The 12,193-nt window shown below is 42.2% G+C and overlaps 1 protein-coding gene across 7 annotated transcripts in view; it reads right to left on the reverse strand.

Moving 5' to 3' along the window:
• LOC144155766 (histone-lysine N-methyltransferase EZH2-like) overlaps positions 1-12,193 on the reverse strand; it is a 43,152-nt gene that overhangs the window by 13,241 nt on the left and 17,718 nt on the right. For 6 of the 7 annotated variants that reach the window (XM_077687412.1, XM_077687410.1, XM_077687408.1 and 3 more), the window contains exons 8-10: positions 10,582-10,608; positions 7,639-7,730; positions 2,733-2,943 (exon numbers count right to left, since the gene is read on the reverse strand). In XM_077687412.1, the coding sequence (XP_077543538.1) occupies positions 2,733-2,943; positions 7,639-7,730; positions 10,582-10,608 (330 nt within the window). The remainder of the gene's footprint in view (positions 1-2,732; positions 2,944-7,638; positions 7,731-10,581; positions 10,609-12,193) is intronic. The other variant, XM_077687414.1, reaches the window with a different exon arrangement.

Raw genomic sequence — 12,193 nt, forward strand, 5'->3', positions numbered from 1 at the left:
TCAAAACTAAGAGCTCGTTATAAGCAAACATCACCACACACCCAGTAAAAACTACAGACAAACAGCACAGAAAGCAGAAAACTAGCTAAACCTAGCTGGAACAAATTACGGCATTCAGAAAAATGCTGCAATTTCCCACAGAAATCTTGTAGAAGTCTAGAGTGCGAACTTTTCCCTACAAGGAATAATGCTCCTCCAGTCACTGCAACACAAAGTGTTCTAACTGGTGGCTAAGGCATTGTGCTGCTGAGCCCAAGAACGCAGGTTTACTTTGCTGTACTTCACTTACACACTGAGGAAAGACGGCACGACACAAAGTGCTTTGTGTCATGTTGTCTCTCCTCACTCTTCGTCTTTTCGCGCAAGTGAAGGACAGCATGGAATACCAACACGCCTAAATCTGCCCCTTATTTGAACTATGAGTTGAAGTGGACAGATGCTCAGGTGGGGAGGTGCACGTCAAGGATTGGCTGCGCCTAGTGATGACGTAAGCTCTGACGTGCAGGCGTTCTCCTAGTTGAGAGAGACTGTGTGCTCTTGGCGACATCAGTGTCCAATCAACCGATAGGACGGGCAGACCTACGAAAAGCCAAGTTAAAGCTAGTGAAGACCACCAGCTCTGCTGTCTTCTCAGTCTTAGCATTTCAACGGCGACGGTGGGCGAATCTTTTTTGAATGTCGTGGCCGCTGAACCGAGGTGGGTTTGATGCCCATTGCAGCCTCTTCTTTTTCTTTTTGTGATCTCCACAGAGCTTTGGCTTATAAAAATGCACTTTTTGCTACATGCGACATGTGCAGAAGATAAAGGAAAAGACTGTTCAGAAAAGAGAACCTTCTGCCATGCGTGCTACACAAGCTTGTAGCCTGGCTGATGCCAGGATGTTGATTTGGCACAGGGCAGAAGGTCTTTTAGCAAACACTATTATTAATCTATTAGTACTAGTAAAATGATTTCTCCAATGTTATTTTTTTCCTTTCCATTAAAAGGAAGAAAAATATTGAGGAACTTTAACTAGTACATAATGTGACTGATAAAATTTTATAAAACTTGTATAGGCCAAGTCATTAATTGCAGCTCATTTTAATACTGGGCAAGCATTTACTGTCGGACACCCTATATGTGAAGCTAATATGCAGATGCTGATAAATGACACCCTTTAACGTCTATAGCAGAAATTTTATCTTGAAGAAAGTGGTTCGCACACATTTTCCTTTTAGTAATAATGATCATCATCAGCCTGGTTGTGTCCACTGCAGGACGAAGGCCTCTCCCAAAGATCTCCAGTTACGTCGATCAAGCGCTAGTTGAGTCCACCCTTTGCCCCCGAATTTTCAATCCCTTCATTGAGTCCTTGGCCTCCCCTATTGCATCTAGAGTCTATTGGCAGCTACTCCATTAAACGGATGGTCCACCTGTTGTCTCTCATGTGCATGACGTGTCCCACCCATGCCCATTTTCTTTGCTTCAACTGTCTTCCACACGAGTCTGCTCCCTAATCCAGGTAACTGTTTTTTATCCCTGAGCGTGACTCTTCCCATAACCCATTGGGCCAATCTAAGTAAACGAATTACAATGCCTTTTGGGCATTAAAAAACATGTATTTTCTTATAAAACAAATCTCCATCACCATAAAAGAAATATAAAAGCAAGAATTAAGAATGGTCTGTACGAGACATCGAACCCACCTCGCTTCAGCAGCCTCAACATAGAGGAATAAGCTTTAGATCACTCGGCCAACCTGGTAGCTATGTCACTATCCCCATTTCAACCAATATAACAACGCTGTGTTAGTATAACAGTAATAATTTGAGTTATTGCGTGGTTTAGATAGGACAACACTTAAGTTTTTATTTCTGGTTCCGCCAGACAATATTTTATTTTTATTTCAATTGAGTTTACATCAGCCTCAACTTCAATTTTTCAGTGCACGTCACGTCAAATGTAACTCAAATTTTTACTTTGTGTTACTTAGGGCATAAATTTCAGTTTATGTTGGGCGTAACTAATTTTGATAGCGGGTTCCATTGGACATAACTCTAGACACTGCGCAATTTTTAAAGCTGGAAGCATAACTGGAGTGCTTGTGAGAAGTTTCGATGCATGCGTGGGCATCACGTCGTGTGCCCGGCATAACTGAAAGGTGCACTGCGTTTGTATAATCTTAATTGTATGATACGGATGTAACACCTACTTGCACAAATGCAGAGGCATATATAAGAAAGCTAGACAAATCTATCTGATTAATGCATACGAGCATTAGAAGGGCACATGCTAATGTTCTGCTTGCAAATGAAATAAAATTATTTCCCTTGATATCGATGAGCGGAAGAACACACTGATAATGTTTACTTACACCACTAGACAGAAGGTGAAACCAGAAAACAAAATTGAGCACAAATTATTTATATATGTGCACGTATTTCACAAATAATCGCTCCCATCTGTGGTTGGTAGTTGCTGTAGAGCATGCATTGGCCTGGAGAATGAATGGCAACATGTTTTTTTTTTCGGTCTCACCCCTCACCAGGCGGGTGCCTAGACATCAGTACCTAGGGCTCGCCGTAATAAACTTCACTACTCCTTCTTCCCTTCCTTAAAAGCCCAGTCCTTTCAATAACGATCACAGGCTGAGAAGAGAACATTGTGTGCCACCCAGCAGCAATGAAAGTTCATTATATTTCCCCATTGAACTTGCAGTCACGAAGAGGAGAGCAAGTGCAAACAAGCCAACCTGACAAGCTGTTGACCGTCATTTCTGCTGGCTTGTCCTGCTCCTTCTCAGAGGTGTCACTTTTCTTGCTGTTGGTACGGGTGCTGTCACTGCTGTCTTCCCCACTCGCTTCATTCCCACTATCCACAGAGATCTGCTTCTGCATCTTGCGCTGCTCAGATGACTCCCTTTCTTCCATGAGCTTTGCTTGCAGCCTAGCCTTCACAGCGTCCTAGGCACAGAAGGTACATTTGCACATTGTCATCCTCAGCCATACAGCACCATGTTACAGAATGAATGTAAAGGAAGGAATAAGCCAATAACTACTCTGTGGAAACGCTTGCTAGTGTGGTCATTCCTAGACATCCATGGTTTTTTAAGGACATTCGTGAAATATTGAAAAAGGAGGTACTCCACAGGATTGGTGACGGAGTGGAGGCACCAAATTTAATGGCTGCAAAAAGTTGGTTTCACACTTTCTATGTGTGCTAAGATGATTTCAGAACACAATCATCGAACCAAGTAAAGCTTGAACGTACAGTGAAATCTCGATGATACGTTTTTCACAGGCACATATTATGCGAAAATCGTATTATCAAAACAGTTTAAAAAAAGGAGAGAAAAATATGCAGCCACGTTTCAAGTTTATTTTCCAACATTGGAGTGTTGGGGGTCCACCAGGCGCAAAAGTGGTGAGCGACCACTTGAAGGGTGCCTGGTAGGCAGCCTGTATACACTGCAGCTGTGTATACAGTCCTACAGAGCAGCTGTGTATACAGAGCCTCTGTCAACTACTCGCTTTTTTTGAGCAACGTTTAGTTAGCTCGTCAATTTGTGACACACATACTTCTTTTAAACGTCCACGAGTAAATTCTTCAGAAACCTTAGGAAAGAAGCAGAAGGGAATTTTTGGCTACACTGGACACCGTTTCGTACGAGAATCCGTGCCGTGCCCTTAAATCAATGAAGCCAGCCACCGGATGCTTGGAAGTCTTCAATGCAGAGGCGGAGATGCAAAGGCAGAGAGTTTTCATTTTCCTGGAGGGGGCTCGGCCCCCTTGACTTGCCGCCCGTGATGATGATAAAATGTACCCATCATCATGAATGTATACATATACATACATACATCATCATCATCATCAGCCTGTCTACGCCCACTGCAGCATACGTACACACATACACACATACATACGTACATGCATACATACATGCATACATGGAAAGAATTGGAAGGAATAAATGGAAAGTATGAAAGTAACTCGTCCACGTCTGTGCCAATTTAATGATGCAGTAAGCTTTTAGCACCAGTAAAATTTTAAGTGAAAAGGTAGAGGCAACTCTAAAGGAATGTCAACTGGTAATGGAATTGGTAATGGCACTTGGGGGAGTAGGGGGGAGGCAGAGCCCTCTCCTGGAAACACCGGAGGGGGCTCAGGCCCCCGAGCTCCCCCGTAGTCTCCGCCAATGCTTCAATGCCCAAGGAGAGCGCAATGTTGTCAACCTTTTCGCGTAAGACTGACCCGTCGACGTTCACTCCTGCCACTTTAATTTCCTCGAACCATGTAAGCAAGACGTTTTCCACTTGCTCATGCTTCACACCTCGTGCTTGTTTCACAGTGGGGCGGAAAACTTGCAGCTTATTTCGAATTACCCCTTACTGACAATAGTGTTGAGAGTTGACACTGGCCAACCGAGCTCGCATGGGTGGTCGATGCACTTCTTCTACGGGTACTTCTTAAATTTTTTTACAATTTCAACTTTTTCTTTTAAGCTGAGCACCATGCGTTTCCTCAACATTGTCACAAGGCCTGGCACCCCTACCGAACACAGCAACAATGCAGAAAGAGATCTAAGAATGGCGCGGGAAGCACGGACCATGGCAAGAAGTCGGGAAAGGAAATCGTCGCCCCCCGAAAACATTGCGCACCTTCTTCCTTGATTATGATATGTTTTGCTAGATGGTGCGGTGCATCGCCTGACGTACCATCATCACTGAACACAGCAACCACGCCTGGCAGCGATGTTTTCACCACAAAACCAGCGCTTTCGTGGGCTCAGCGGCTCAACGTGCAGATCGTAGCTTGTTCGAATGCAGTTTGAACTAGTATACTGAAGAACAAACTTGTGATTTCTAGAAGTGTCAGTAAAGATGTGCTTTCAGGGTCGTATTATCCATTTTTTAGCAAAAATGTGATCTTGTATTAAACGCATGAAAATGCATTCTTTCTAAGGGACGTCGGCCGGGAATGAAAAGAAAAACATATTAGGCTGAAAAATGTATGAATTATGCAGAATTGTATCAACGAGATTCCACTGTAATTCTATGTAGATTTTGAGGTTATAGCAGTCAAGCAGGTTCAATGCAGCAGCCTGATCACCACAATCATTTGAGCACTTGATCCAATTCAACTTAACAAGCATGGTGACACTTACTTGATGCATTTTGGCGACATAAAGGAGAACAGCATTGACAAACAATAAGCAACAAAGCTGCACCCGGACTATGAAGTGTGTCACAGTGGAGGGCTAGGTGTTATTTTAGACTACGTGGGGATTTTTAAAGTGAAAATTGAAACCTGGACACATGGGTGTTTTTGTTTGCCTTCATGAAAAAAATGAACTAACATAACCAACTGCACTTGATTGATGCCATGTCAAGCTGCTAGCCACTACCATAGTAATCAAAACCAAAGCTGATTGATTGTAGGGTTTAATGCGCCGAACAATGCAGGCGATGAGGCGTGCCGTAGTGAAGGGCTCCGGATTAATTTTGACCACCTATTCACCTATTCATTCACCTGGGGATTTTTAACATGTGCCGAAATCTCGTACACCAGTAGTGCGTTTTTGCTTTCTGCCTCCATCAGAGAAGCGGCCGCCGCAGCCGGGAGATGAACCCGCAACCTCGTGCTCAGCAGTGCAACGCCTTGGCCACTGAGCCATCACGGCAGGTTGCTCAGTGGCTACCAAAGCTACTCAAAACCAAAGCTACCCAGTACAGTCAAATGCAGGCCTAATGAATTTGAAAGGGATGGGAGAAAAGTACAACAGACCAATAATTCAATATACAAAAATATGCCTATGCAAGCTCCCGTCAGGAACCTTGGCATGTAAGTGTTAGTCTTACTACATAAAGTAGAAGTACAGGACTGGAGGGAAGGACAAAACAGCGGAAAAATAATTTCAAGGGACGGACAGACAGGGATGCACGTATGTGTAAACAAACCTGAAGGTTTCAGCAGAAGCTCCTAAAAATAAGCTATCGCTTTTAAATGACAAGATGGACATGGCCTCAGGATCCTTCTCGGCATCATCCGGCAGACACACTTAGCATCAACACCCCTGCTGCAGTTTTGATGGAGTGAACGAGATGGTAGGTATTAAGCCTTGCAGGAAATGATGTCAGCTGTCTGCAGCTAAAAAGGCAGTGGATTAGTGCAAGCCAAAATTATGCATAAAGCGTGTGCAACTAAAATCAAGGAGACAAAAATTACAAGCCAGATGTCTGCATTCATTGCACTCATGATAATAAGCATTTTTTTGCGACTGCAGGAGTCGTACTTACACATAGCGGTTCTCATCAGCGGGACACAGAAGTAAAATGGCTAAACTGTCAGTGGCTGCAGTAGTGTAGCCCAGCTCACGTAACCCCATATTTCATTGCTTAGCAGAAACCTGGAGGATCACTTCATTACTAAAGCTGGGGGCAAACCCCAAACAACCTTTGTGGGTGCCCAGTGATCAACCTCAATGATGTTACATTGGTTGGCAATGCTGTTTCGAACTCTGTCTTCAAAAATTTCATGCCCAGCTGTTCCAGGGTTAATATATTGTCTGCTCAGCCACAATTTATGCGAGAGAAACAGACTTGCAATCTTTTAAATATGCCACCTGTACACCTGTCAGCGTGTCAAGATAGCTGCTGTGCATAGCAGTTAGGGGCTACTCGTTTTACTTTTTGTGGTTTTTATCGTGGGTCATCACGTGGTACTACAAGGCAAAAACAATTCATGCAAATTAATGTACTTTGAAAAAGCTTGCACCATGAACCATAACTATTCACCTGATAACGTGATTAGACAATGCTTACCCCCCAAGTGTACCGTCAATGTTGAAAGGCCTGTCTCCTGACAATTCATTGCTGTCACTGTTTCATCACCCTTCCACCAATGCTCCATTCCACTCAAGTACCGTGCCGTCAAAGAGACACAGCTGTGACGGTTTCTAAAAGCCCCACTGTCAAGGTAATGTGCTACCCAGCCTTCTCCTGGCCTTAGAGCTGACTTCTGAAGCAATGCTGTAAACGGCCAAGAAGGATGCTCTCCAACTATTGCGTGTCTCACAGTTCAATTTACTTAATGCATAGAGTGATTGTATCTTATGTACATTCACAGCACTCCCACACATTTACAGAGGGTTTTCAAGGATATGTTTGAACTGTTTGGTGTAACGTAACAATTTTAAATATCTCGGCAGACATAAATGAGTTCGTAAAAAAAAAGGTAATAATGTAATAATGTGATAATGTAAAATATTTAAAGGACAAAAAAATGAACGTCACCGTGTTATATATTTTGGTACCAGCAACAAGTGCAACCCATAAACAAGCTAATTCATCTGAATGCAGAAAATTCATGTTACGTCTATTTTGAGATCAAATAATGGCAGGACCAACCTTTAAGCACAAGTTGCAGTCCTTACTGTGTGTAAATATACTGGGCATATTCCACTTATTATGCTCCAGGCACCCAAGTTTTTGTTTTTGTTTGTTCAGACTCATCTTCTTGTTCATAGTTTCATTGGTCGCTGATATCACAAGACTATCGAGTTGTGCATAAAAAAAGGAATACAACTTAATCTGACATTTCAGGCTGTCCGCTGCCCCAAAATGTGGCAAATGTAGCGATTTTGTTCCCTTCAGCCTCACCAGATGGAGATAACAGTGCGGTCCACACGGCTCAGTGTCCAGCTTCATGTCACAGCTCTTTCGCTTGTACTCGGCTGTTGGTGGTGGGGGTGCTGAAAGCAGCAAAGTCAAGTCAATGCATGATCTACCGGAGGAAAGCCGTGTAGTTAGTGGGCAAAACAAGTAGCCATGCACTGCATTCCGCCTAAAAAAAAGCCAAAACAGAGTGTGCCAGGAAAAAAAAAAAAAAAAAAAAGAAGCGGGGCAAGGTGTGCTAATGTGCTTTCAATGCAAGCATAGCATGGTGCAAAATGACTATGAAATGCAGTGATGAATGTTCGGATTATACAGTAGAGCAAACACAGTAGAACATGTGGAGTGGGCAAGCTAAACGAAGAGAAAAGAAAGTGTTTTCAGCACTACTAAATAAGACGTACCCTGTGTTTCTGCAGTGCATGTTGCTCGAAAGATGTTTGAAACCAACATGGCAACAATTTCTGCACCAGTATTTGCTCACTCGTACTTTTCTGTCTTTGTTGAGCACCTGACTGTTTTTCTTCTTCCAAACCAGCTCTGTAATCTATATTATCAAGAAATCTGTAAGGCTCCTTGTAATGCCTTCTTGTTCACTATGTGTCAAATTCAAAGTTTCATAAGAGAATGATTCTCCAATGACCACATTGTACGCTGTATGTGTTAATGTTGCCATTTTAAAGTTAGAAACGACTCCCAGACATAGGCATGTGCCAAGTGCGGGGGTTTGGGCTTGCGGCAGATGATACTCAAGATATAGAGGCTAATTCCTCCGGTGTGGATATACTGTCGGCCAACCTTGTGTGGATAGGTATCATACATTTGTGGGAATCATTCTGAAGTACCAATGAGTAGCAGTTTCCAGCAGCAGCAATTATCTAGAAACTCGAATGGAAAGCTGCTGCTATAGTTTGATAGGAGCAAAGACCCATGGCTACGATTCCCGCTTCAGAAACAGGGGCCTGGGTTCAACCCCGGGAAGTGCCAAACTGGCAAATGCATATGCTCAGCCTACCTGTGGTGAGTAGAAAAGAATCAAATTCCTCTCCCGGATGCCTCTGGAGATTTAACTCTTTGCTCTAACCAAAAAGTGAGCCGAAAGAAGTGCTACATTACTGCACGGCTATCAAAAATGATTGAAATTGCTTACATGACAAAACTCTTTTGGCATATTCATGCTCATGTCATGATTGTTAAGCATGCTTGTAAAAAATTATTTAAAAAAAATTGTACATAATTGTACGCTTGTGATATCACAAATTTGCTGCCTAATTGCTCCAGGTGAAAAGATGTCCAGAGTTTTTCATGGCAAAGATCAAAGCCATGGGAATTTGTATCATTCAGTAATACAAGTACCAATGATAATGCTGAATGTTCTAAGGTTCTTCTTTATGATTACTGGGTCAATAATTACCGACGTCGAAACAACTACAGCCAGAAAATTATTTCCCCCTTTATCGCTAACTTAGATGTATGAAACTAAGAGTTGACTGCAAAAAGCATTTTATGAATTAGGCATGAAAGCAGACAAGGGCCCTTCCCTCACAACTAAAAGTTGCATGCAAGCTAATATAAAAAACTATCGCTAGAATTTAGCTACATTTGCCATGGAAGGCTAGGAAGATAGCAGTAAAGTGAAGGACAAATCACCAGGTTATAAACGGGGCAATTCAAGTACAGAAATTTTCTAATCAAATACAGATGAACCCAATATTAAATATATAGAGGGTTTTACATGCCAAAGCTATACCTGGGCTTTTAGGGCACTTTAGTGGGGGGTTCTGGATTATTTAAGACCTTCTGTGGATCCTTAACAAGTGCCAAAATCCAAACACATGGGTATTTTTGTTTTTCACATCCATTAGGAAAACAGCCACCGCGGCTGGGATTAAACCCACGTCCTTGGGCTCAGCGGCACAATGCCTTAGCCGGTGAGCCACCACAGTGGTTAAAGAACTGTATATTAGGATATTTAAATCATCAAACCCAAACACAATAGCTATTTCATCTATACTCAAAAGTTTGAATACCTACAAGCACCTAATTAATAAACAAAACTGGGCTATCACTGCAACACACTACCACATACGGGTACCATTGGGAGGGCAGGACATATGGGTACCACTGGGAGGGCAGCTACACTGCGTGCTACTCTATGGCCACAAGTTCCTCTCACGCCATCTTTTATTCCTGTGTCTTGATGGGCGCAAATCTTTTTTTCGTTAGAGATGCTGCACTGATAAACAAGTTGCTTTAGGAGAGGATGTGATTCAAGTGAATTTTTATTTTACATTCAAGACACTATGCCTTTGTTCTGAACATTTTCGTACAAATTTATATATATATAAAAAAAGTTCTAAGCTAATATGAATTCTAGCAAATGCAACATCTCAATATGCCATGACCATGAATAGGTAGATGAAAAATTACAGGCTGGTCATCAAGCAAAAAATACCCCTCGGAGCAATCTGTGCAACCGGACTTTAAATCAGTGCAACCGGATTTTAAATCAGTGCAATACACTGCAAGTATTACTGATGCTGGTTGTAATAAAAAGCTGCTTTATCATTTAGCTTCTTCATAGCCTTTCAGCGAAAATACAACTGCTGCTATTCCTGAATAGCACACTTAAAGTACGCATTTTTAGAACACAGTTGATAAAAAGCCTCCAAGCCAAACTATTGTCATTAATGTCATCTACAACATTTTAAAGCTTGGTGACCAGCCTGGTTTACAGGAGCGTATAATGTAACAAAGCATAAAATTCAGCCATTTATAGCAGCAGGGAAAGCAGGTGGTAAATACAGGCAATGATGTGCCAGGATGCCACGAGCTTACTAAGCACTAAATCGATGGTGGATAGGCAGCGATAAAAGCGAAGACGAATGAGGGTGCGGAAGCAGAGGTAAAAAACAACTGTTTTCCATTTACCTGGCGGAATATCCATCCCTCTATTTGCTAAGAAGTAAGACATAAAAGAAAAAGCAAATGAACAGTTGGCACGAAAAAATAAAGCCAAGAGGAAAAAATAAAAATATAACAGCACAGCTAAACGCTATATCTCCTCAGCATTACATGCAAGACCATCAGTGTACAAATGCAACAAGCAGTGCTTGCAACAAATCAGTGTTACAAGGCCTCAGCAGTTAATTAATTGACATGCCAAATAAGCTTAGTAACCCTGTATACTTTGGAATTCCCTTCTACCACGGCCTACAAGTGCACATGGTTATACAGGGTGTCCCAGCTATCATGCACCAAGTTTTAAAAAAAGAGTAATGGCGTAACTAGAAGAAAACCTATTGGATAATGTTTGCAGTACTGTGAAGAAGCGGTGACTAATTTTTTCGTTAATGAGACTTAACTAATTATTTCTAATTAATTATCTAACTCGATAATTACTGTCTTAATCACTGAAGTGTCAATGAGGCATTTGTAGGTATCGACGAGGGGCATCTAACTGCGGTATTTTCAGCGACGAACTAATTGCGTACTCATTTATTCTGGCTGATAAAGAAAACCCGCGAAATACGAAAAATACCACGTGACAGCGCCTCCGCGCGCATTGTAAAGCAGCGTCACCAAATAGGCTGATTGAAAGCAACTGCTTCCGGTGTTACTCACCCGAAGAGACAGCGCATCACCTTGATAAGGCGCGTGTGCAGATAAGGCACAAACTCGGTGGCGATTTCTTCTTTCTTTCTTTTGTTTATTTCATTCTGGCTAACTCAGAGACAGCCTGTTTGAGTGCGTTGCTTTACGATGCGCGCGGACGCGCCATCACGTGGTATTTTTCATATTTCGCGGGTTTTCTTTATCAGTCAGAATAAATGTGTACGTAATTAGTTCGTCGCTGAAAATACCGCAGTTAGATGCCCCTCGTGGGTACCTACAAGTGCCTCATTGACACTTTCGTGATTAGGACAGTACTTCGCGAGTTAGATAATTAATTACAATTAATTAATTAAGTCTCGTTAACGAAAAAAATGCTGCCCGCTTCTCCACAGTACTGCAAACATTATCCACTAGGTTATCTTCGAGTTACGCCCTTACTCTTTTTTAAAATCTTGGTGCATGATAACTGGGACACCCTGTATACTGTAAGTTTTATGCAAGTTTTTGTGTCTTTACCTACTAGCTTTGTTCATTTGTTTGCCTGCATATAAAACATTCTTGCAATCTAATCTGTGAAAATTTCTTGAAGGGATTGCAATGTTCATATACAAATTTAAAAAATCAGCGACTAGACATTTCAGAGCTTTCATTCTCCCTTTGCAAAAAAATCGTTTGCATGTACTGAGAAGAGTACTTGCCATTAAAAATTCGGCTTGGGCCTTTTATACATTAGAAGATTCACACCAACTTAACTCATCATCATCATCATCACCAGTCTATCTACGCCCACTGCAGGGCAAAGGCCTCTCCCATAGATCTCCAATTATCCCGATCCTGGGCCAACTGCGACCAATTTATCCCCGCAAACTTCTTGATCTCATCAGCCCATCTAACTTTCTGCCGCCCTCTGCCCCCCCCTGCCTTCTCT

Source organism: Haemaphysalis longicornis, unplaced genomic scaffold (assembly GCF_048455015.1).
Source record: "Haemaphysalis longicornis isolate Haplotype H1 unplaced genomic scaffold, Haemaphysalis longicornis Haplotype H1 scaffold_1, whole genome shotgun sequence".
Classification (NCBI taxonomy): domain Eukaryota; kingdom Metazoa; phylum Arthropoda; class Arachnida; order Ixodida; family Ixodidae; genus Haemaphysalis; species Haemaphysalis longicornis.